We start from the raw sequence: 26,448 nt of genomic DNA on the forward strand, positions 1-26,448 counted from the left end.
GGAGGATTACCCTGCTTTTTGCATTAGCATGAACTGCCCAGCAGAGTGCACTCTATGCCCTGCAACATTTGGGATCACCTTTCAACTTCAGCACATGGTTTAACAACCTAAAATGTTCAGTGCCTCAGAAAAACAACCAGACGTATAAACAAAGCACTTTATTTTCTTCAAAGCCCAAGCAGGGAACACACTTATTTTGCACATGCTGCCCTTGACAAATAATTCATCATTTACCGACCATGCTGTCAGTATTCCCTAAACTGAAAATAGCCTCCATGCTGGTGTCAGCTACACAGTAGCAATGAATGATTCAAATGCCTTTAGCCCAATGAAGTCTTATTAGAGTCCCACTGTGGCTTGCCAGTGAGTGATGAACTGGGAACAGTTACCTGTGTAACAGGCAAATATTTCTCTTCTTCCCACTTTTACCTCAATACTTTGTGAATAGGGCACGTTCTCAATTAGGCAACTTAATGGAAGGACACTGACAGCAGTTCAGGTAAAAAAATGACGTGAATCTGTGTCCCATTTTCTGCTGTTGACAGTTTAAAACATTTTTTTCTCTCTCTGATTGTCATCCTCAAAAGGCAAGTATTTCTGCCACTGGTTTTCACAAAGGTTATCACGATAGGGCATAAGGACATGAAATCCAAAGTACAGCAATACAGTAGTGAAGTGATATGCCTTTGTATTTGAGCATTTGCATATAACATTATATTTGCAATAAAGATTGAGACTATGGACTTAAATATATTGATTTTAATAGGAATATAGTGTGCTAGGTTAACTTCTGGGGGAAAAAAAAAGGTGAGTTAGATAATATCACCTAGGAAGGCACTGCCCAAAACTGTCAATGAAATTTTGAAGTAATTTCAAAATGAAAAATATTGCCTCAATCTGGAAATTTTTCTTCTTCTAGCATTCAGTATCGCCATCTCAGTGCCTTTAATGAAGCTTAATCTGTAGATAATTCTTGAATTGTTTGAGAGGAAGACACTTTTTATTTTAAACCTGAGTTACATGATCAGCTGGTTTGTGTCTCACATGCAGCATTAGCTGCTGTCTGGAAGTAGGGTTGAAGATAATTTACCATTACCAACACCTTACCAGTGTTGACTGGTTTTACCTCTGTCCTGGAGAATCCACTGGACAGTCTTTTCTTCTCTTTTGAATAAGTCTTCCAAATAACTTTGTTTCATCGTAACTCCATAACAGTTGGTCCCAGGGAGGAAATTTAATTTCAGGCAAGTTTATTTGGCAACATAAGGTAGAGCAGATTTATTATTTATGTAGGAATGCCGTAATGACTAGTCTGAAAGTTAAGGCACATTTGAGATTGACAGAAGATTTGCAGAGTTTGTATGGCCGCACGACAGCCTTAATAGTCACCTCTTATTATGCATGTATTTGCTAATACTGCTGGAAACCCCAGAGAACTGAAGCCAAGAAAAATACATGTGCCCAGTTCAGAGCTGCTCTATGCCGAAGGTGTGGCTGAGCTTGGAAAGGGAAAGCAAGTATGTTTATTTTGCCCCTCCAGGATTATGGGCCTGCCAGAAAATATTGCGTCTTGTGGTATAAATAAGAGCAGTTCAGAGGCTGCTGTGAAATATGAATTGGTTGATAGAGAGGGATCGCTGGAGTACAGAACCCCATACTGTCCTGTCCCCAGCCTGTGGTCCAGCGTGCTCCTACTGTGGAGGTTAGATGGAGGTTAGTTTGTGTTGTGGTCACAGTCTTATTTGCCTGAAAAAAACAAAGTAACAAAAAACCCTGAGGAGATTTGGCTGCTTCCTAGATCACTTGTGCCCCTGGAGTAGCATGAAGGAACTTGAGCGCAGCTCCAAATCAGAGTCCTGTCTGTCAGTTCACCTGTCAGCCTGTTCATCTCTCTGTGCAGGCATCCATCCATCTGTCTGCAAATCTGGTACTGTATGTAGCTTCAGTGACTTCCCTGACTTACTGGTTGTCTTGTGGGAAGGCGGAAAGTACAACATGGTTAGGCATACATGCAACAGAGGTATCAGCACCTGCCACCTTCTGACAGCCTTCCCAGTTGACCAGAAGAAGCTGATAACTATTCAGCTGATCAGAGGTGCAGTTGCAAGGAGCAGTACTCATGTAGGGCTGCAGCACGTTCTCCAGAAGCCATGTGGAGCATAGTTCCTAATATTTTAGTATGACAGTGCAAGTGTTGGCCCAATTTCACATGTATACCGTAAGCAATATATCCAGCAGAGAGAGTCTTCCAAAAATTGTAATGCAGCACCATTCACACCTGCTGTTTTCACTGTGACCTCCAAGCTCTGGACAGGTTTAGTGCTCTTAGCTTTCTAAGAGCATTAGACTTAGGATCTCTGAGTTACATTTAATTAATGATACACTCTTAAGCCAGTATTGCATAGGGTTGGATTATGAGAAGCACTTATTTAACTGTGTAATCGGGTAGTGTTATTCTTACCGAATGTCCATCAACAAGCTACAGACCAATATGACCAGTATCAATTGATGTCTTCTGTAGGCTGGCCAGAATGTGAGTCTAATAATTGCCTGCAAGTATCTAATTATCCACTGAGCTTTATTATTCTCAACTTGTTGCATGATACTACAGTGTGGTGTGAGGTCAAGTATTTGGTCTTTGCCAGACAGCAGTAAGGAAAATGAAGATCTTCTTAGTGATATTATGGTACAACATGTCACCTTTGATCTGGCCAATATTATTTCTGTATTGCTGATGTTGCAAATGATGCGTGGCTCCATTCCCCATCCGAGGTGGCGCACCTGCTGCCAGTGATAGTGTGCTCAGCAAGGTTCTGGCCTTCAGCCTGGCTTGCATATCAAAAGGTGTTGGTCTGACTTCCTTCAGTGTGCATCTATTGTACTTGCTGTGCCCGTTTTCATTGTCTTATGTTTCAGGCATCTTTTTCACTAAGCCGTGTTCTTGTTCTTGAAACACCTACAACATCCTTGGGAAACTTAACCCAGTGAGAGTAACAGGGAGCCCTCTCCTTAAAATTATATAGTGATGTTCACAGTGAGAGAGACTGTGGGTGTGTGCATGTGTGTGTGTACACCTGTGGTGTGAGCGTATGTTTTGCACCTGTAAATACAGAGGTATTTACAGTCAGCTTTAAAGAAATAATGCATGTGTATGTGGCCCCTGCTGTTTTAGTCCTACAGAAAATTCCTCTGAGGACTCCCAAAGTCCACGTTTTCAGGTTCCTGAGATTAACATGCCAGGAGCAACCAGCCATAGGCTTAAGACAGCCTATACTTGGGTGGGACCAGTCCAAGTATGGGAACTGAATTCAGACAGGGCCAGTATTCAGGGGAGGGGAACTAGTTGTTGAGAATTGGTTTCCAGACACAGCAGGAAGAGGCACAACTTCAATCCTACCCTTAGAGGGTAGGGGATAATAAGAGTGAAACCCAGCTGATCCTGAATTTGGTCATAAAAAGCCGTGGAAGAAGGAATAGACTCATCCCCACCTCAGCGGGGGAGGAGAGAGTCATAGAAAGGGTATGGGGAGAAGAAGGAGTGTGTGCCCCCAAAGGTAATTACTATATGTGCATTTGTGTGTGAATTTGGGTGGTGGTTTGTATATAATATATGTAGCAAGTATGTACATATTTGCATAGCTATGTCATCAGCTGGTGAATCATGTGGAAATATGAATTTAGCAAGTCGAATTATATCACTTCACGCCATCCATTCCAAGCAATTCAATGTATGGCTTAGTTTTCTAATTTAGTTCTGAATTTCCTGTTACAAACATTTTTATCAACATTTTCAGTGCTTTTCATGCTTTTAATCATAATTTTCCACAACCATCAGATATACAAAACTTTTAATTTTCATTCATGGGGCAACTTAGAGTAATATTGACAGGAGACAGTAGTGTTGGAAGGCTCAATATTATGCTGCAAACTCTCCATCTAATTGGCATTCATCAGGGCAATAGATTTATGACACTCATCTGTTTGTATTTATAGAGATTTCTAAAAATATGCCCAACCATGCTGTGATCAGTTTTAGGTGGGGAGCCTTTAATTACTATATGGTTTCCTTCTGAGCCACTTTATAAAAGAAAAGAGAAATGAAACATGTTTATTCTGAAACATAACAAAAAAGAAAACATGGGATTTGAAACATTAGCTGAGATTTAATCTTTCTCTGCTAAGGGCCTGTTCTATATGGCTACCCTGACCTCCAATAAATCCAGCCAACCAGTATAACTGATTGTAAAATTATCCAGCCCCTTAATATATAGCCACTGTGTCACTTGTTTTTCATAGTCTATGGTAGTGAGTTCTATAGGCTGCCTATGTGCTGTGAGTGAAGTAATATGTATATGAATATACTGCATATACATATATGTAGACATGCACATAATATATCTATTTGAATATATACACATTATAATACATATTACATACATATACACACATATGTAGTATTTATCTCATGTATGTATATCCACTGTCTGTGTATATGTATGTGTGTGTATATATATCTCCAGCATCTAGGCTTTAGGAAAGGCATCATACTGAGAGCATCATCATCATCTTTTTGTAACCCTAGATTGGGAAGCTCGGATAGACAGCCACGGCAGGGTGTTCTATGTCGATCACGTCAACCGAACCACAACGTGGCAGCGTCCCACAACCGCGGCAACACCAGATGGAATCCACAGGTCTGGCTCCGTCCAGCAAATGGAGCAGCTAAATCGGAGGTGAGTGTTGCATCCTATGTTCCCTAGAGATTCATGCTCCCCTTTTTCCTCACAGCCCCAGTGGCTTCCTTCCTTCCCTATCACATAGTATCTGCTCCCTAAGGATTTATCTTTCCTCCTCATCCAACCTACCTGTTCCTGTCCTGGCTGCCAATCACTCTCTACCTTCCTGCCTGCTGTGAGCATCCTGTACCCAAACTTGCCCATGTGGGGAGGGTCACTGAGTGAGAGATGTTGCAACACATTTCAAACAGCAAGAAGAGGCTTTTGGAAAACCTTTTTGAAATGACTCCCAGAAGAGAAGGGATGAAGTGTTTTTTGCTATTCAGCTCTAAGAGTAGCATCCATGGGTCAGCCTCCAGCACCACAGTGCAGTATCTGCAGAGGTTTCTGAGTTGAATTGTATTGAAATAGTGTTGCCATATCAGCGTGACATTATCCAGGCAAATTTGGCCCGCCAAAAGGCCTGTCTCCTTTTCCAGGGCAGAGTACTGAACTAGTAGGACTGTAAACCTTCTAGACCTAGACAGACCTGCTTAGTATTGCACTGGGCCCTGTAAATCTGTCAGTTTGTTCAGAGCTAGCTCAGATATCTCTAACATGGCATGCATTTTCCACTTAGTTTGACTACTCCACAGATACTTTTTTTTAGCATTTCCTACTCATGCTTGCTTTTCAGACTGAATTTAGGAGGAAAGAGAAAAAATAGCTGAGCAAAAGTCCTCCCTTTTTACTTGAGAAAAGGTTTTGTTTTGTTTTGTTTTTATTCTCTGCTTACTGTAATGATATGGTTTCTTTTCTAGACAAGCAAGACTGAAATTATATTCTAATCATAGTATGTAAAATGCCACAGAAGTTTTGGGTTTTTTCTCTGTATTAAAAGAAAGATCAGGAGCTAAGAGAAGGATACAGAGTTTTAAAGTATTCTTTCCATGGCTCAGAATAGTTTGGGAGTTACTGCGTCCTTTGTAAGGAGAACTGAGTCCTGAATGACATCGGCTAGAAAGTTGTGTAGCTTTTTGAGAGCAAAGCAACCTTTTGGAAGTGATTATTGTGCACAGTAAGTTGACACCATCAACACACTCTTGAGGAATTTCTTTCTTTCTTTTTTTTTTTTTTCCAAATTCATTATTCTAGATGGTATTTCACACCATGTATTATTTCTTGAAGAGGTGAAAGAACCTGCTCAGTATTTATTTCCATTATAGCTTTTCTCAGAATGTGTCAAGCTGCCATGTTAACACTAAAGAAACAAAGAAAAATGGATACTTCTAGTAGACTCTTTGAAGGGATTTACATGGTTCTTCTCTGCCATTTAGGGTTTGTCTTTAAGAAAGATTTGGGTCATATCAAAACTCAGACAATTTGATTGCCACTTAAGCAAGTTATCTGACACAGAAAGCTCTGTTGTGGATGTAATTCAGAGCTTAGGGGTTTTCTTTCTTTTTTTTTTCTTTTTTTTTCTTTTGAGGTTGAACTCTCATGCGAGCCCAACACAACCAGTAATAAATGTTTGCGAGTGTCTGCATGGGAACTTACCATTCTGTTAGCTGACACGGGTTAATCAGTACGCCAGCTATCTCAGATCTCAGCAGAAACTGCAGGGTAGGCATTACCTTTGTGACCTCCCTGATTCAAACTTAATTCTTCCATGTTTTCCTGTAGGCTGCCTAGCTTTTTTGAATATGACTTGTTTATCACTGCTTTGGTTTGGGAATTGGTTGTTGATATGATGCTTTTCTTTCTATCTCTTGATATTATTACTATTCAGATATCCAGTTAGAGTGAGAAGCGTAGGAGATGTTCAGTAGTAGCATAGCTCTTCTCACCTAAGTCCCAGTAGAGACTAAACACCTTGCAAATTAATAAATGTGGACTGCCATGGCTTCTCAGGACAGATGGAAAAAATGATGATTCTGTATTCTTTGCCAAAAAGCTTCTAAAATTAAAATTAAAAAATACATTTTTTTAGAATAAGGAGGTCTCCTATTGTTCCCAAGTTTGGGTAGTTGAATAGAAACATTTCTTAAGAATCCAGGGAAAGAGATTTGTGCTGAACATTACAATGATTTCAATGAAACTGAGTATTTCTGAAGTGGAAAGCCATTTCTATATTTTCAACCTAACTTTCATAAATTTAAAAATTGTCATTGTCCTAAAGCTGATTTCAAATATTTCAAGTTCTCCAGATTTTGGGGTTATGAGAAAAACAACTTTTCCTTAATGGTTATTGAAAAGCACTACAGAGGATCAGGCTTTGTTTAAGCAATCATTTTACAAATACTCTTCTGTTGTATTTCAAGCTTCATTATTTGAAACAATCTTCAGCAAACACACCAGAAAATCATTTTAGGCAAAGCAACAGCAAACACAGACCTTGCTGATAGACTTAGCAGCCTGAACTTTTGCTCCAGGCTCAGACAAAATGGAACTCAAATCCTCTTGGCAATTTGAAAAAACTTGGCCACTTTTCTTTTTAAACTAATCTACTCACTTTTCAGCTTCCTGGTTTCATATGGAGAAGGGAATGGAAAGACCAAAATATTACAAGAAAGCTTGGTATTTCCAGCGTAGCCAAAACCACAGGGCTTTGGAAATTCAGCTTGTAAAAAACTCATAGCTGTGATTGTTCAAATCCAAGAGCCTAGTCCTGCTTTACTTCTGTGCTCAAAGCTTCCTATTAGCTGTACTGGCCATTCGGGGATACAGAGAATGCAAAGTTGAAATCCAGGCTTTGGGCAAGCTCCAAAGAAACATCCCTACTTTTTATTTTAAAGAGCCTTGCTCATTTTCTACAGCACCACCTGAACTTGCTTGCAAAACTTACTTGCAAAGCAGATAACAGCCATTGCTGTTCAAACTCTGTTGGAAAGATCCTGTGCAGCATACATGCATGTGCAGCTAGACTTGTCCTTGCATTACTTTAAGAAGTAATAAATAGCAAACTATAATCATATAGTTAAGACAGCCTCTGTGTGATATTTCTAAACCTCTATTTCTTTGACAAATCACTTTGAAAGGAGACTGAAATTTCCAGAGGTATTCCCATAGCTTTTACCTTTTCAATGTTTTCTCCAATTACTTTGGCATTTTCTGGTATTTATATAAGACAATTTTATAGTATTGAGACCAAAAAAAAAAAAAAAAAAAAAAAAGAAATAGCTTTTTGTTGGCATACAGCTAACGTTACTGTTTAAAAATTGCCATAGGGATTTTCTGCCATCTAATTAAATTGAAGCTACAGGGTTTTTTTTTTACTATGTGCTGCTTATATCCCTTGAATATATGAACTCCTTTTTTTTTTTTCCTCTTGCTATTGCATGTGGGTGTCGTAAAACTCCTCCAGTATTGGAATGGAAAGTTCATTCAATTAGCCTGCAGTCGAGTGAATAAAAATGTAAAACATGGGTCTAAAACACAGGGGCAGAACAGCTGAGGTAAAGTTACACTGTTGTGAAATGTGCTTTTCAAATTTTACATGTTTACTTAGAAACAAAATGCCCAGTCTTTTTAAAAAATCTTCTAAAGATGCTGTTTATTGAGCTATCAAAGCATATATGAAATGTAGTTTCAAATGACTTTGATTACTGGGGGAAAATACATTCTACTTTGTAAGTTTAGGATAAATCTCTTAAAAGTTTGGTTATTTTTCTTAATTATCTCCAGCCCCTCTGCCTGAGGTCAGGTTGGAGTAGACTACTGGCATTGCTGTGTGTTGAGAGATATATAAAAGCTAAATCCTAACTGCTTGTCCTTAATGATCCCATGTCACTTTGAGGAACTCATTCCTGACCAACTCCTAATCTGGAATAAAGTACGCATTAACAAACAGAGAGAGAGAGAGAGAGAGGAAGAAAGGAAAATGTAGAAGTCGGAAGATGAGCTGATGAAAGAAAAGAGAGTGTAAGTCAGTAAAATGAGAGACAAATAATGCTGGATCAGATTAAATGCAGCCAGTAGAGCTATCCCAGTTTATATCATATGGGAATGCAATCCAGAAATAAGGATTAAAAATATCAGGGTGCAATTAAAGCTAATTAAAATAATTAAGAGAGCCTTTTTCCTTTCTTTCCTTCTTTCTTTTCTCTCTTTCCTTCTTTCTTTTCTCTCTTTCTTTCCGTCTTTCTTTTCTCTCTTTCTTCCCTCCTTTATTTTCTCTTTTTTCCCTCCTTTTTCTTTCTTTCCTTCTTTCTTTTCTCTCTTTCCTTCTTTCTTTTCCTTCTTGCCTTTTTCTTTCTTTTCTTTCTTTCCTTCTTTTCTTTCTTTCTCTCTCTCTCTATGTTTTTATCTTTCAATATGTAAAAAGACTTATTATATTCATAGGTTGCTAGTAAAACCAAAGAAATCCTGATCTCCCATCTTATTCATCTGTTTATGTGGGTGAACATGTTAACTAGAATTTGTTTTTTGTAGTGCCTATTTAAAACACTCCAGGTTATTCCCACAGCCTGGTATATACTTTGATCCTGATCTAGTAGAGTGTTGAAGATTGAGCTCTTTTCTAAGGCCATGATTAGTCCTGTTATCATCAATTAATATGGAAATTCATTCTGTAATTAATGTGTAAATGACATTATAGAGTTTTAAAGCTGCTTGCAGGTTTTAGTTCAGCATTTATTTCTGTCTTCCTCACTATTGATGCTTATCTCTGTATTGTTTCCTTCTCCTTGCTCTGCATCTAGGTATCACCCAACTCAAGCTAAATACCCCATCCCACTAATTTCCAGAAATAGCACAACACTTACATCCTCACACTGTTCACTCAGCTCACATGCTACATCCTATTCTCCTTTTCTGTATGTGTCATATCAATTAGATTGTAAGCTCTTTGAGCTTACACTACCTGCTAGTCTGAGTGCCATTATACCTACCACAATGAAAGTGTTCTCAATTGGTGGCTATGCCATGTCACGATAAACACACTGTCAGCACTCATAATAGCCTTTGCCTTTTTAGGGTTGACACGTGTATCCAATATTGAATAAGCAAGACTGAAGGGTACTCAGTACATCACAGGATTGATCCTTACTTGATTGGTTATGTTACCATAAGACTAAGTGAGAGGGGGAACCATGATCCACTGATATTTCTAGGTGTCAGACATCCAAATGATTGAAATAGAAGCCTAATAGGAACCAGTAGTCTTAAATACGACTGTAAACTTGACCTTTGACTCTTCTTGCCTTGCACTCTCTGTTGCAGCCATTTGTTAATCAGTGCAAAATGCCACACTTGCAATGTAATGGTAGGTCCAGGTGTGAAGAGCAGCATCAATTGAAGAAGGAAGTCAGCCATATTCTTATTATGTTGCGTGCTGCAGATATAAGTATTGGAATTGTTCAAAAACAATGTTCATCGTTGAGGTGGAAAGCACCAGAAAGTTCTTCTGTTAACTAAAGTACATCGTTCCTTTCTCTGGAAATGTGCAGATACCAAAATATCCAGCGAACTATTGCAACAGAGCGGACTGAGGATGATGCTGTAGTTAACAGCAGAGTGGAAAGAGTTCCCACTGGAGGAGGAAGTGACTCTGAGGCAGAGCCTTCCCAGCCAAGCTCAGGTATGGAGAAAAAAGCCATTCAGTGGCATGTTCAATGTCACTGAATGATGATATTTGGTTCTGGGGAACTCTGCATTTCTGCTGGGGACTGGAACTTCATTATAGCAGGGTGAAGAAGCAAATTGAAAGAAAGAGGTGTAACCCTGCAGCTACAGGTACAAAGCCAGATACAGAAGGCCCTGGTATTTTTAACAACTAATAACACAGACAAGGTATTTTTCCTTTGGTAAAGGGTTATTTGAAATGAAAATAGAGAAGACACCAATGTTTTTTAGCTCAGCTGTTGCAAAAACTGCACTATTTTATTTTTACTGAAATGTGATTTTGATCGCAGGGGCCTTGCCTTCTGAGGACAGTTTATTCTCCCTGAGCATGGCTTTTTCACTGCAGCATTTGCCCATGTGGTTGCACCTGCAGCAGCCCTGGCATCGAGTATGGAATACTTGTATTTTTAAGGCTGCAGTTTTGTGGTAGATATGAGCTGATCCAAGTGTGGGCTACCACTGGAGGTACAGCTGTCTCTTTGCTCATTGCTAACTCATATGACAAGATGCTATACCAGAGCAGAGAACAGATCTGGTTGAAAACAAATCTTTTATCTTGTGGCTAGTGCAGTTTACAGCCGGATCAGTTCTCTCATCTGACTCTTTACATGACCAGACAAGAACTAGTGACAGTACAAAGGAGAAGAGGAGAACGTGTACTGAGGGGCAGGACAGGATGGGCACAGAGATGTTCCACTCTTCTTTGTGGTAGTCATACTTAAATTTTCTTAAAAATTCTGGAAGCAGAGCCCAAGTGTTCTGTTGGAATTAAAAAAAAAACAAAACAAAAACAAAAACAGCAATCAGACTAGTGCCCACTAGGCAACTTGTGGCACCCAGAAATAGGTATCTGCTTTGCTGGAAAACTTGTGCCACCAAAATGAACTGCAAACAGCAGTTTGGTAAAATGTTCAGTTTTGTCTATTTGTTAGCCTGATTCTTTAGATGCTTTTAGCTTGAAAATCCATTTTGACCAAGAATGTTTAGTATTCGATATTCAAACCCTCTTTGCAATCCTTTATATTGCAACTTATGGGAGGCTTCTACCTACATTGAATCCTATGGGGAGAACCCAGTCCTTTCTCTTAGCAGCTGAGATGGAAATGAGGTACATGTTCTATTATTGTTATTTATATTACAAGTAATGTATTATATCAGTTACATCATTTACTATCATAGTCTATATAATAAAAAAGTAATTTAATAGGAATTGCTACTAGTAAGTTTTTAGGTCAGTTTATTATGTAACAATCCCTTTTTTTATTTTAACCCCAAAGAGCCAATAAGTATACTATATGTCATCTTAAGTGATTAGTAAATGGCCCTTGCTATATTTATTGTTTTGTTTTTTAGGAGAAAAAGTCAGTATTGTATATAACATCAAGAATTAAAAGATTAAGGGGAGATGCAAACCACACTAGAAGAAGAGGAAGCTGCAGTATGATACATTTGCCTTTCAATTTAAAAATAAAATTTTAAAGGAAAATATCAGAAGGAATACCATTTATGCACATTTATCTACATTCTAAGCCAGTATAAATCAGTTTAACTCCAGCAGTGGGTCTGGCCTGCAGTCATAACTGGATGGAATAATATGATGTAAAGTAGAGTACTAGAGTACTAGTACTAGAGTACTAGAGTAAAAAAAAAGAAAAAGATAGTTGAAAAGAAAAAAAATGGGAATCTACATTTATTCTCTTGATGATGTCTAAATTCAGTTTCTTTGGACTGCAAATAAAAGTTGGCTTGTGTTATAAAATACTAGGACTGCACACTAATGCCATAATTCTACCACGGAAAGCATTTGATAGAGGTTAAGAAATTCCCACCTCTGCAGAGATGTCATTCTCAAATACTCAGTTCTGCTCCTGTGCTTCCAAGTCAGCTTGATGGCAGAAGGATTCAGGAATTGATACAGAGTGGAAATAATCCCGCTGCATCTGTTTTTTTCCTTCTTACCACGTACGTCCCCAAAACCATGGACTTGCAAACAGTCATGCCATTGCATGATGCTTTGCACACTAAGATGCTTTGCATCACCAACATGGGCATGAATAGCTGAGCAGGGGACTACCTTAACCTGGCCTTGCTACCAAATGCTTTGTGCTGTTGAACCCCTCAGGCTGGACTGGAAATCAGCTGTCTCCTCTAAAATCAACCGTGGGGAGAACCACGCTCAGAATTTGGCTAACAGTATTGAAACAAGCCCTCAGCTGATAAAAACTGTTGTGGTCACGTTGACGTGTAGTGTCAATGCAAACAGCAGTGGATATGATCCAGAGTTTTATAACATGCAGTGTAGAAAAACATCCAGGTCCTGCCCTGCCATTCTCAGCTCTGCAGCACTAACTGTAAGGAGAACATCTGTTATTTTGCCAGCAGGCTTGTCTTGGAAACACAAAGGTGCATTGGGCAGGATGGTGACATTCTTACACAGTTGCTTCTGTGGCCATGCAATAAAAGTTAAATAATAGACTGTATTGCCTGCTATGTTAATAAGATTTTGCTTTATTTTTTTTTTTTCCAGAAATTAGGAGGGAAGGTTCCCTTTCTCCTGTGAATTCTCAAAAAATCACCTTGTTGCTGCAGTCTCCAGCTGTAAAGTTCATCACCAATCCTGAGTTCTTCACTGTGCTGCATGCAAACTATGTGAGTAATTACAATTTGCTCTCTCACACTACTGCTTTCTGAGTCCAAAGGCTGAGCCCCAGGCCTTCTGTGAGAACAAGCAGGGAATGTAAATTACCTGACTCAGGACTCGGTTGTCCTTTCTGAGCACCAGATGAGGTGGAGCATGGCACAGGCAGGCTGCTCTGAAGAAACTTTTGCTGAGATTCTATTTCATACAGGGAACTCCCTGGCATAGAAGCAGCTCTTGCCTCATTAATATTATCCTTCCAGAATATGCAGGAAACTTTGGGTTGTGCTTGGTGGATTCTGTTTTCTTTCGCTGCAAGGCTTGATGTTATTGCCTTTGGAGCCATGTTCCTGAGAAATCTTACTCAGATGCTACCAAATCTCACAGAAATAGAGAGAGGGCAAATTTATTATCTACTCCTGCAGTTTGCACTTCCGAGAAACAGGTGGGCATAATCTGTCGTGCAGTGAAGGAAATACTCATTTGAGTCAGCCTAACTATTTTGGAAAAAACAAGAAGCAAAATGGATCTTCAAAAATATAGATTTTTTTCCATAAATGCAACAAATATGCATGTCTTCTTGCAAACCTCATGTGCACTAGAAAAAGTTTAAGGGTAGGTCAGTCAAAAGATAGCAGTTAGGCAGATTTCACAGGGAGATGCAGTTACCAGGTTTCAGTCCTAGTTTTCCGTATCTTGGAGGTAGTTCAGCTAGGCATACACACATGACTTCTGAATCTTTGGAAAATCCTCCTTTCCTGGATAGAATAGCCTTTCTTTTGAAAGGAAGAGAAATTAAAACTTTAAGAGTTGTCTCAGCTCAAGTTTTTCACTAAAGACAGACATCCTGTTCTGGCTCTGATGCTGTGCAGGTTGATGCCGGCTGTTCATCTCCAATTCTCTGCCAGAGATTATTGCCCCTGAAACCTTGCAGAGGAGGGGATACTCATCTGACTTAACCTGAAGTAGGTTATAGAGTGCACATAATGTCTTCCACTGACAGGGTGATATATGATGATTTATAGCTAGAAGCAATATCATTTTTGTTTGGCTTAATTGTTTGAGAAATGAGCAACTGATTCCATAGTGGTACACGAACAGCTCACAAGAGACTGAGTCCCAGCTTCATTTCTCACTAAAATAGAAAAAGCCAAAAGAGGCTTTCAGTTCAAACTTGCAAAGTTGTCTCTAACATGTGAGCCAGAAAAATCTGTTGAAACATCTGTCAAATAGTCATACAGATGCCACTTGTACAGAAATAATGGCCCACATTACTTTTGGCTTAACATGGTTGTAATATTTTAACCACGAGCCGCTATTAAAATTTAGAGCTACTAATTATGCCAGTGAGGTTGAGAGTGGAAAATATTATCCAGCAGTTAGAATTAAAATGAAAAGGCTCTCATTCTGCAGATATTTTATTTCCATGGAGGGCTAAAACTACATTACATTTTTGGTTTCCCTAGTGCAGCTAAGAGATATTCAGTCACTGATCAAACATTAGATCAAAATATAACTTCTGTTACAGAGTAGGACCTAAGCAATTTGTGACCATGGAGCTTTCCTAGGTTATAACTTAGGTTATATCTTCAAGGCAGAGATCATTCTCTGTGATTTCACAACATTTACCAATACTTATCATAATTAGTGGCCCTGTGCTGCAAGGGGTATTCTCTTTTCAATACTACCACCAGTATAAATCCTTACATAATAAAAATAATACTTGTAACTATTTTCTTGCATTGTAGTGGTTAGAATGGATTAAAAATACACACAAATTGAGAATTCAAAGTTGCTAGGTCAGATTCTCTGGACAGGTATACACGCTGGAGCTAACTTCCCTGGAGACACAAGTCCTTCAGTGACCCCTTAGTGCTCCAGAAGACAGAGACTGCATGAAATGCTTTGTATAGTGTAACCAAAGCTCTAGTGATTAATTAAATTCTTTGGGCTGACCAGCAGAACCAATGCACTCATTTTCTCTCCAGTAAAAAGCTCAGAAGGGGCACAGATTTTTGTAAAGTTCTATACACTGTCTCGAGGAACATTTCCCCTAAAGTAAAAGGTCCAAAGAGTAGACTGTGGATAAAAAAAGTATTGTATTGTCGTCATGTGTATTTTGTGGTGCTGTATCCTTGAATACACTGAGCAACAAACATGACTGATTTTGGCCCCTATTCTGCAGTCAGGTCAGCACAAACTCACTCAGCTCTGCATCAGTGCCTGTTCCTGCAGAAGTATAGTTAATGTCCATTGTAAGATACAGTGAGCTGCCTCAAGGATGGTGTTCATCTGACCCACGAAAACATATCCATCTGACATGCTTCGCAGTCAGTGGAGAAAGAAATATGCAATTCCAGGGAACTATTTATATCTTCCAAAACATAAAATTTTAACTGCCCGTTTCTGTCCTATGACTATGAAGTGACCCTAAGGTGACAAGCTCAGATGTAGACATCTGTAATGCAGTCCTCCAGAGTTGATGAATCCTATTACAAGCACCTTGATTTGAATTATAGCATATATACATTTTCACAGCTGCCTTTCCATCTTTCTGGAATCATCTAATCACACAAGCAGTGTTTTCCTTGGACTATGAAAGCAATGTAACAAACACAACTACATGCATAGTGAGTGTGTGGTGTCTCAGCTGACTGTCTTTTAGCAGTGCAGTAGGAGGCAGTTTGCAAGCTTACTGTGCAGAGTACGTGCGGGATGTTTGTATTTCCAAAATATATTTCTTACTTCTAGGTGTTCATATAAAATAGTCATTGAAATCATTGAAATGAAATGGAAATTGTTCTCAACTTTAATGGGATTTCTTTCAGTTCTTTAGATATACATCCGATAGAACAAACAAATGTGTTCTTTTGACATTGGAACTGATTTTTCTCACCTTTGTTTTCTATCTTATAGAGTGCCTATCGAGTCTTCACTAACAGTACCTGCTTGAAGCACATGATTCTGAAGATCCGCAGAGATGCTCGTAATTTTGAGCGCTATCAGCACAACAGAGACCTGGTAAATTTTATCAACATGTTTGCTGATACCCGACTGGAACTTCCTCGTGGCTGGGAGATCAAAACTGACCAACAGGGCAAGGTAAGAGCGTCAGCAAAAGTGATCATGATTTACACAGCACATCAGACTGTGATCACTCAGGGTTCTTTCTTGACTCAAAATTGGTGATGGTTTGGTTTAAACAACACAAGCAACAAGCAAAGTTATTTTAAGAGCAGAAAAAAACTTCAAGAATAAATGTTTCAGATCGTAGTGGTGACTCTCTACCTTTCTGTGGAATATCACACATGGTCAGTGCAGTGTTGGACTAACAAAAAAATTTAAGATCTGTCATGACTGCAAAATTTGGCTCAGTGTCTCTGCCTCCATGACGCTTTGCTGGGTGACTTCTGGAACTATCCCATATATTAAAGCAGTGTTCTTGATAATGTTAAGCTCTTCTGTCACGTTTATCTTGTGGTCATTACATATGGTTTTTAGCCTTGTAGCATCAAGTATTTCCTGTGAGCTGTTCTAGCTTAGTCTGAAAAGCCCCTTTCTTTGCAGACATCCTACACAGTTTGTGCCTAAAGAGGAGATTTCAGGCACTCAGTCGCCAGTGGTTTCACTTCATAATCTTACACTACTGTCACAGTGTTGACTAACTGCTTATAAAAAAAACATTTTTCTTATGTGTTACAGTCTTTCTTCGTTGACCACAACAGTCGTGCTACCACTTTCATAGATCCCAGGATCCCACTGCAGAATGGTCGTCTCCCTAATCACCTGACGCACAGGCAACATCTTCAGCGACTTCGTAGCTACAGTGCCGGAGAGGTAACAGTGACAGTTGTTACAGCTCTTTGCTATTGTTAGAGCTCTTTTTGACATTAATCTTCTGTAGAATTACAGACGCTTATTATTTTGAAGTGTTTAAACAGATTACCTTGCAGATTTTTACCTTCCAAAGGAAGTGAGGGGTCTTTTCTTTCCAAAGGCTTTATCTAAGAGCCTGCTGGTAATGGAGGTTTAAATTTTGACCCTTTTCAGAATAAAATAATAAATCAATAAAACTAAATAACCGAAGTGAAATTACGACAAAATAGATTTTTGATTCAGATTTTTTTTTAATATCCTGGCCTTATTTTAGTAAAGGCAAGTCATTCATTATTTTCATAGCCTGATATATATATATAGGTAGATAGATAGACAGACAGACAGACAGATATATAGCCTCAAATCTTTCTTCATTCCACACCATGACCCTGTTCTCTGAAGAGATATACTCCCTAGCAAGTACAGTAATACATGTTGAGGTTTGCTTCCATAGCCTTCAGATCAGACTAAACAAGCTTCCCTATATTTCATGGGGATGATTTTCACCACTGAGCAGCATGGGCAGGATGACAGAAGCATAAATCCAGTTGCTGTATTAGGAGGCAAAAGTGCCAGCAGTCAGATTGTTCTTGTAGAAAATTCATACAGGTGAGGATTTGTAAGGGAGTTAACATTAAGATTTACTGTAGCAGGTTCAGTTTGAATACTTCCTACTGCCAAAGGCACTTGGGATCAGGAGCTGGATAGGATGTGAGGTCAGTACTTCAGGACCAAAGGCAGACCAGGTTTAAGCAGCTTGGATGGGTTTTCCCCATCTTGGGTGAATACAGCAAAATATTTTCTGCAGATAGATGTGTATTAATGAATCTGTTTCCATCACATCTTTCCCCCACTTAGCAACTTCCTTCTGGCAATATCCTGCAGTTTAGTGTTGCTAGTGACTGATCCAAGTGATGCAAATGTGAAAATCACCCTCACGATGATTCAGATTAGGGGCCCTGTTTGCCCACGGCTTGCTTGTGTATTCACCCGGTCAGTGACAGAATCACTGCTGAACGACTCAGCAAACCTAGCATAGAAAATACACTTCATTCTGGTAGTAGGGCTGGCAAAGAACAACTTACAATAAAAACAAAATGTCATTTACAGGAAAGGGAGTGAAAAGAGTTGAATACTTTTGAGTGATGACTCCGGGGAAATTGCAAACTGTTTGTCAAGTCCACCAGTTTGGCACGATTAGCCTAGGCCCCACTGCAAGGAGTGAAACAGGGCCTTCTGTCTGGTCAGTGCTGGCACCCTTCCCTCACTGCTCATGGGGCCCAGGGCCCAGGCTGTATCCCATGCTGGAACCGGCTTCTGCAGCCTTGTCATAGGCACTAGCTTCCCTTCTGGGAGCATCTGCTGCTCCGCCAGAAGAACTCCCATTGATTTCCACAGACTTTGGCTCAGTGCTTAAAAGCCCACCATTTACAAGGAAAAGAGTCAACCCATTGCAACTCAGCCCATTTATCAAGAGCCATGCGTTCCATGCCCTCTCTTCCAAGCATATTTGGATGTGCTTCTGTCCTATAAATCATGTCTGTATGAACACGCTTAAGGCTTTGTCTTGGCCATGTGTCAGCTGTCTACGGTCCAACTGGTTTCTTTGCTGAGCAGGTGGTGTGGCCTCTGACATCTGTCACCAGGATTGAATCTATCACCAGGACTGTATGAAGGACCAAGAAAGACAACCACTAGTCTTGAGCATTACGTACAGGTGCCAAATGAGCATGAAGGAGAATGAAACAGTGCATCTTTAGTCGTTACTCCTTGTGGGTGCCACGGAGAGCATAGAAAGGAGCCAGGGTGCTGGGAAGCAAAACACCGCCACACATGCCTTGCGCACACACCTGACAGCCTACCGCGGTGCCAAAACGACTCACGAGAGCATTGTGTGGACTTCCCAAGGGCTTTGTGACACTGCATGATTGATTAAGCAGATGAAATAGCAGATAAAAATCATAGGCAGATGAGCCTGAAGTTGAAAAAAGAAATACCCCAGCTTCACATACTCATGGATGGCTCTGAGCTGAGTCACATGCAGAAGTGATTACGTTCTAGGAAACTGATCTCAGTACTCAACTGTGGAAAAAAAAGGAAAAATAATGTCTGAAATTCTTAGAAAATGAACAGAAAGGGCTATTTAATCTAGGAGAGGACAAGTATTACAAGAACTAAATGTTGCAAGTGAAAGCCAAGCCAATTCAACTGAAAAGAAGGCAGGGTTGAAATTCAGTGAGAACCGTTAACCATAGGAGCTAATGATTTACTTAAGTATTGGGTCCCCATTTCTTCATACTTTCAGATCAAGAAATTGTGCTTTTCTGGAGGATATACTTTGAGCAGAAGCAGGTTCCATTCTAGCCACCTACGAGCTCTTGAGCTCCCGTAGTAGAGGTAGGGGGGGTGGATGGGTTGTTGTGCTCGACTAAGGAACGGTGATCTGCTCTCCCTTCTGTGACATTCATGGACCTACTAAATCCTTTTGGCTCACCAAAACGTGGCCTTGATTCCTGCCCAATATAAACTGTGGTGTTGAATAGAATACCCCTGCACCACTAATAAGGATTTCATTTTTCATATTTCAAATATACTTTTAAGTCTCCCTCATGAAATTGGATCATATAAATATGCTTTCTCAAATATGGTAGTTTTCTTTTCTTCATGACATTTAAAATCCGTTCTCTCTTTGCTTGTGCAAAGCAAAGTCGTGCAGCTTTCATAGAAGGCTGTCTGTTTCTTCAAAGGACTTTTATTCAAGGTTTACCCCAACTATTAACAGACTAAGCAGAAATTCAGAATGCCCTTTTTCCCCTTAATCTCTGTATTGTGGACTGCATTTCAAAAAAATTATTAGTGCATATAATAGTACTCCGCTTGCCTCTTCCAAGAAAGAAAGCATCCATTTCCTAAATGATTCTGTAATATTTGTGCTTTTCTCCATGTTGAAGTATTCTCCTAAATGAAGGACCTCTGTTAAAGTTTTTGACATCCATCCATGTAGATTCTTGATATTAAATGGTACTACATATAAATCTGACAAAAACGCTACAGATGCTTCAGTAGACACTTTCATTTTCTTAAAGTAAAGGCATCAGCCTTACAGATAAAAAGCCATTGATGCTGCTTTTGGTTACCTGATTTTTGAAAAAAAGCTGAGCTAGCTGTACTGGCATCAGTACCGAAAGAACGAAGGACAGTATGTGCTTCAGTACCCTCTGCCACTGCTGTAAACAAAGCAGGTGAGGAGTACTTTCCATTCCCTCTAGGAAAAAATCTTTCTGCAGTGGAAGTCACCATGTATGATGACAGTGTATAGATTTTAAAGACAAAAAGAAAGAAGAAGTAGCTATCCATAATGGAGAGGCAGGAGGCCCTGGAGAGCATGAAATGCAGAGTATATATAAATACAGGGATGCAGCAATATACAATCTCCTTACTAACCAAAACCACAAGCAAGTAGCAGGACTCAAACAGGCAGGAACCTTTCAAATCCAGCAATGATGTAAGACCCAGGAAAGGGTATTATGTCATTGGAAGGCTGTTGGTTTGTACTCCCCACTCTGGTTGCAACATCCCAGGATCAATGGCAAAGCTGTTAAACCCTGTCTATAAATCTGTCAGATTGCTGTGCACTAGATGAGTTAGGTCACTAAATCATTAGCAGGGTCACTTTTTTTTTAATTAGAAAATAATGTACTAATCTAAATTAAATGATTAAATTAGAATGTCAATGCAGACAAGGCAATTGTAATTAAACAGCAAATTGGAGCAATCAATTGTACCGTATTAGCTAAAAGATTGGAAAGAGGAATATTAGTAAAGTAGAAGTTAATTAGACAGCTGGGAATTTTCTTGTTGTGTTGCCAGAGCAAAATTGTTTAGAGGTATAAATGTGCAAAGGCCATGATCCAAACATAGTGTTAGTGATGCCTACTGATGGTGATGAAGAGAAGTACACCACCACACTGAGTGTGGGATTTATTCCGCTAAGCTGCAGACATAACTCAATGCTTATGTTCTAATTGACTTTAACTTTTAATCCAGGTGAGGGAAGAAGGGGAGGGGAGTGTGAAGGCTTCCTCTTCCTTTATGAGCTGTATCCACATTTACTTTCAGACTTTCCTGCTTCAGGAGAATATGTTCAGGCATATAACCTTACAGCACTGGACAGCAAACCAAAAGAAAATAAAAATCAGATTGCATGAGCAAGGTGGGGATTTGGCCCCAAGCTGGACTGAAGGACTGTGTGGTTTCCATGTGACAAGGAAACACTAGCTGGTGCTCATTTTTATGGGAGAAAGGAGTTCAGCTCCTCTGTTGCTCCTCCCTTTCCCCCTTCCTACCTTCAGGGCAGTAAGTCTGGTAGCAATAGGGGCCCATGGTTTTTCTTTTCAGTTAAGCATGAGTCAGAGTCTGCCCTCAAAAACAGGCTCACCCATCATCCACATCCACATTAGCACACAAGCCCATTCTACAGGGGCTTGGGGAAAGACATCCTCGCCTGATCTCCAGAGCTCAGTGGAAGTGGAGAAGCTGAGCACACACTGTGCCTTAGTGCAAGGCCAAACATACCCACTAACACAACTGATCAGGTGCAGGAGGGCCAGAGCATGGTCTTCAGCTGCCCACAGACAGTCCAGAAGAAAACAGCTATTCACATAAGGGCTTCGTGTCCGCTGTGGCAGTGGCTTGTAGTGTTCCTCTTGCACCTAAGCTTCATTCTTCTTCCATCACACAAAGTGGATGCCGTAAAGGCCACGTGGTGCCCATCACAGTCAATGCTAGTATCACAGGATTAGAGCTGCCTAAGCCTCACAGTGTCAGTAGGCCCATGGCGATGTGACAAGGAGATGAAAGGAGAAGGAGAAGATGTAGCACAGCACAGAAAGGACTTGTGTCCTACAAAGGCTTTGGGACGAGACTTAGAGAAGAAGCCAGTGAGAGCAGAAAGACTATACCTCCAATCTGTTGCTTAACAGGGTTAGACAAGGAGTATTTGAGAGGGAGGACGGCTAGTTTCACAGCCAAGATTTTTGCTGCACCTGAGCAGCTTTCAACCCAAATGTAGATGTTGTTAAAATTGCAGCAATCCCCGTGGCATTAGTTGCTGTCGCAGTTAGTACATTGTATATGACCTCCTTCAAAGTTCAGTCATAAACTGCTTGTTTTTAAAGGCAAGAAGGTTTGGGCCAAGATTAGCACATCAGTCTATGAAACACTGCAGGCTTGACTGTGTTGTCTCTGACACTGGCACAAGTCTCTTACAGTCAGCAGATACATACCAACATAAAATGGGTGCGAGTGAAATCATAATTGCATGATGGAGCAAAAGTTCACCATGCACTTTCACAACAGTTTTGTGTTTTCAGTTACAGTATATTTAATCAGAATCATTAGAGTTTTTCATTGTTTAACCTGTGTATTGACTAGTATCAAGTGCATTGACTGGTATCTTATTACATATAAACATTTTATACTTTACGTGTTCTAAGGCAACGTGCCAGTCACATTTAGCTTCTCGGTTTTCATTTCTATCCAGTTGGAAGACGTGGCATTTGGCTGTAGCACTGAAAATGTATTGGCACTATTTGCTTGGATGCAAAGCTGAGCATTTAAAATATTGGAGTATGGGCAATTTCTTTCTGAAGTTGTTGCCAAGTACTACAATTTGTTCAGTGAGAAAGAAACAGACATCAGCCCAGTAGAATGGGCTATCTAAGCATTTTCCCACTGTTTAATGTATCTTCCTTCCTGACATGATTCCCTTAACTAGAGTGTTTAGGACAATGGCATTCTTTAAATTAAGTGCTTCAGTTAAGTAGTAGTTGTAAATTTCTTTCTTACTGCTTTTTCTATTTACTTTTAAGATCATGTTCTTCTTTCAGTGTATACACTTCAACTTCTATTTCTAATAATACAAGGTAGGCGATTCCCCCCCACACCTTTGGGGATAATATAGTCCTTTTCTTTGCTGTCATCTACATAGGTATGTCTTTCCCGTGTTACCCTAATATTAAATTGCCCTTCAGCAATGCTGAGTGAACATGTTGCAGTTCTTTGTTTCTTTTTTTCAAATTAATATTGCTGTAAAATCCTTGAAGTAAATGGAATCAAGCTGGAACAAGGTATTTTATATTACAGAAATTTTATTTCATTGAACCAGAGAACTCCATCACTGTAAGCCCTGTATTAACCTGCATTTACTTCTTGATTCTGTTGCCTTCATGGCAGTATAGAAAAGGTGTAATAACTATGGATAATTGCGTCCCTCCATTTGGAAGCACAGTATCACCTGTCTTTTTTAAGCTGGCTGAAGTATAAAGCTATAATTTCCATGCAAGCTTTCTGTCCTTCAGTCAGTCAGCATCATGAACCATTCTGAAAGTCACAGAAGTAAAAATCAGAAACCTTTTTTACTGACTAATGCACTGCTGATGATCCAGTTTTCTCATTCTCCTCCCTTTCTCCATTGTTGTAGGCCTCCGAAGTCTCGCGGAACAGAGGAGTTACTCTCCTGGCCAGACCAGGCAACAGTCTCGTAACAGCTATTCGAAACCAGCACCATCATGAGACATTGCCTCTGGGTAAGCCAGCTTTGTTTTCTTTTTGAAGCAGTGCTCACAAAGATGTTTTCTAAGACTACTCATCAACCACATCCATTGCTTCATATTGCCCTGTGCCTTGCTAGCAATGCAGTCAGTGCACCCCAGCACAGTCATCGTGAACTCCAGAAGGGCCCCTCGATGGTAAAGAAAAGCCACTGTGTTTTTTTTCCCTTTTCCAGCTTACAATGACAAGATTGTTGCATTTCTACGCCAACCCAACATTTTTGAGATGCTGCAGGAGCGTCAGCCCAGCTTGGCCAGAAATCATGCACTCAGGTAGTCTTTCTTCCAGACTGCTGAAAACAAGTTCTGAAAGTGACCTTTGTAGTGGAAAAAACAAATTCTAGTTGCTGTAATAAAAAGGATGAACTCAGACCCCAGATAAAACTGTCACCATTAAAGAATAGGCACGGACCACCAGAACCTAAGCAGTTAATATACTTATTTTCTACAGCTGCCCAAGAAGTAAGAAGAATAAAAGTAACCGTGGGCAAATAATGACAAATCTAATATCCACTCTAAACATTACTGAATAGCAGAAACTCTGTGGATAACCAGGCTTCACCTATAATTATCACTTTGCTTTTCAGAAGATAGGGGTAAGGTTGTGGCTCAGTGGAAGTCAACAGCAAAGCTACCAGTTACTTCAGTGGAACCAGGATTTTACCTCATGGTTGGATTTACACCCCTGCCATGAACATAGTCACCCTAGATTTTGTGAAGAAATAGGAATATTATGAAATAGGTTTTGCTCATCTTCACTCTTCTTCACTGATGACTTAGTAACAGTCCTTTTCAAAGTAATCAAATTTTATCGTCACCTCTCTTACGGTTTTTAACCTAGTAGATTTAAAAAAAAAAAAGAAAATGTGGAACCAAAAGCCGGTACAATTTTGAATGCATTGTAATTCCAAAGGTTAAATTAATTCAGGGCCTAGAAACTGAACCGTTGTTAGTCAGTCCCAGTTAGCAGCGCCAGTGTGCACCAGCTAAGACTTTGACCCAAGCATTTGGTATGTGCCGTGCAGCAAAAAGTACAGCTGTGGGTTGTTGCAGGGGAGCTAAAGGAGGGAAGGAGAAGAACCTTGAAGTTTCTCCAGTGTATTTTCTGCTGATAGGCCTCCCAGGCTGTCATTTACCCATGAGGGCCAGACAAGGAGTTCTTTGGGTGTAAGGATTAGACTTGTTTCCTGGGGGAATTAATATATGCAAATAAAATTAGGGAGAGAGAATGAAAAATGCTTCCAGTATTCAAGATTTCTGTAACTGAGAATTTTTTATCTTCACCATCAAATTATTCCAGATTATTATTTTTTAACAGCTGTAATTTGAATTCTTATTCCTCAGAGAACAGATGATGCTTTTATCTCCTTTGGAGCAGAGAACAAAATTGACCAGTGATAGGGACTAGACAGCTTAGCCAGTGTGTAATGAGATTTGTAACAGGATATTGAGCCCTTCACCTCCAGGTCATTGCTTTGATTATAGCTTAGGTCAGGAGTGATCCAAAGCTACCACCTGATGCCTGTTCAGTAGCCTTTGTGAAATGGGCTTGTTGGTCTTGCGCAAACTCTTAGGAGAAAAATGTCCATCTTTTACAGGGCTTGATTCTGCAAAGCATTGTAGCCCCACCTAGCAAGGTCCTAAAGCACATGCTTGACTTGAGGTAGAAACCTTTGACTTGATATTAGAATAAATATTCTTGGATACTCTAATGTTTGAAAGCACAGTGATAGACTGGCGTGTAACTCTGTATCTTGCATGGTCCTACCCTGCTGGTAGAGTCCTGTCCTATGCTTCCCACTCTTACTGGCATTCATTATTTGAGAAAGTATATAATTTTATACATATGCTATATAACCTCTCTGTGACCTATTGATATCAATATTTGTTAGAGTTATCATTTGCTAGCCAGGACTGACAGAGATAAAGGAAGGGGTATTATGTGAAACTATTACAGAAAATTGGTGTGTGAGTTGTGGCCTTAACTAAGCGAAAGTCTGTCCGTCTGCGGCATAAGCTACAGAGCTACACATGAGCGCAGAGGACTAGGAATCACTCTGTTTTCTAAAATATGATATAAAATCTCTTGCTTTGGGGTCAGGAAATGAGTGATATAAATAGATTCTTTTTTACAAGTTTGTTTAATGAGATTAGAAAATGAATCAGGGCAGTTAAGATGTTTGCCATTTTTGTAAGCAGAGAAAGAGGAACTGGCAAAATACTAAGGAATAATAACTTTGTCCATAGTTCATGCCTTGATAATGGCATGTTTTCTTCTTTTTTTTTCCTTTGTCCTCTTGTCTATAATATAATTTATGTTTCAGGGAGAAGATCCATTACATTCGGACAGAGGGTACCCATGGGCTTGAAAAGTTGTCCTGTGATGCAGATTTAGTAATCCTCTTGAGGTAATCAATTTGACCAAAAGCATAATATTGTTACTTATGGTGCCAAAGAATCTGGCTGGCTTTTTTTCAACGTAATTGAAAAGATTTTGTTAAATCTTCCAGGTCATTTGTCATTAGAATAGGATTTCATTGTTACTGATAGCCACGCAAAATAATTCCACCGGAGTACATCAGTCAAATCTTACTTCCTGGAAGCCAGCCTCCAGTGACCAGAACTCTGTCACAGCCAGCAACTCGATCAATATGGCTGTTACCATCAAGTAGCAGATGAAGAAGGATCAGATCAAAATTTTGCTTTTAATGGAAACATTCTTGTTTCCTATTTTCAAAAAAGAGGAAAAAATCATGTCTTTCTCTGTAGAAGTAAAGAATGTAACTGTTCATGAAACTCTTCGTTCTACCACTGCAGCATTGCTCACACAAGCTGGGCCATGTCATGTTGATGAAATCCTGAAGCCTGAGTGTTTTTGGGGTAACGTTGATGAGGCTTTAACTTTGGGTCATAGCTACTTTTATTTAACACAGATAAGGGCTTTTTTATGATCTTGGGCTCACACAGCAAATAGACAGTACAGCAC

At 39.7% G+C, this 26,448-nt stretch overlaps 1 protein-coding gene across 10 annotated transcripts in view; it reads left to right on the forward strand.

Annotated features, from left to right (window-relative positions):
- Nucleotides 1–26,448, forward strand: part of HECW1 (HECT, C2 and WW domain containing E3 ubiquitin protein ligase 1) — a 272,955-nt gene that overhangs the window by 199,269 nt on the left and 47,238 nt on the right. For all 10 annotated transcript variants that reach the window (XM_064506615.1, XM_064506619.1, XM_064506616.1 and 7 more), the window contains 8 exons: nt 4,583–4,733; nt 10,163–10,293; nt 12,865–12,986; nt 15,892–16,077; nt 16,678–16,812; nt 23,333–23,438; nt 23,639–23,735; nt 25,787–25,870. In XM_064506615.1, the coding sequence (XP_064362685.1) occupies nt 4,583–4,733; nt 10,163–10,293; nt 12,865–12,986; nt 15,892–16,077; nt 16,678–16,812; nt 23,333–23,438; nt 23,639–23,735; nt 25,787–25,870 (1,012 nt within the window). The remainder of the gene's footprint in view (nt 1–4,582; nt 4,734–10,162; nt 10,294–12,864; nt 12,987–15,891; nt 16,078–16,677; nt 16,813–23,332; nt 23,439–23,638; nt 23,736–25,786; nt 25,871–26,448) is intronic.

Source organism: Dromaius novaehollandiae, chromosome 2, assembly GCF_036370855.1.
Source record: "Dromaius novaehollandiae isolate bDroNov1 chromosome 2, bDroNov1.hap1, whole genome shotgun sequence".
Taxonomy (NCBI): Eukaryota; Metazoa; Chordata; class Aves; order Casuariiformes; family Dromaiidae; genus Dromaius; species Dromaius novaehollandiae.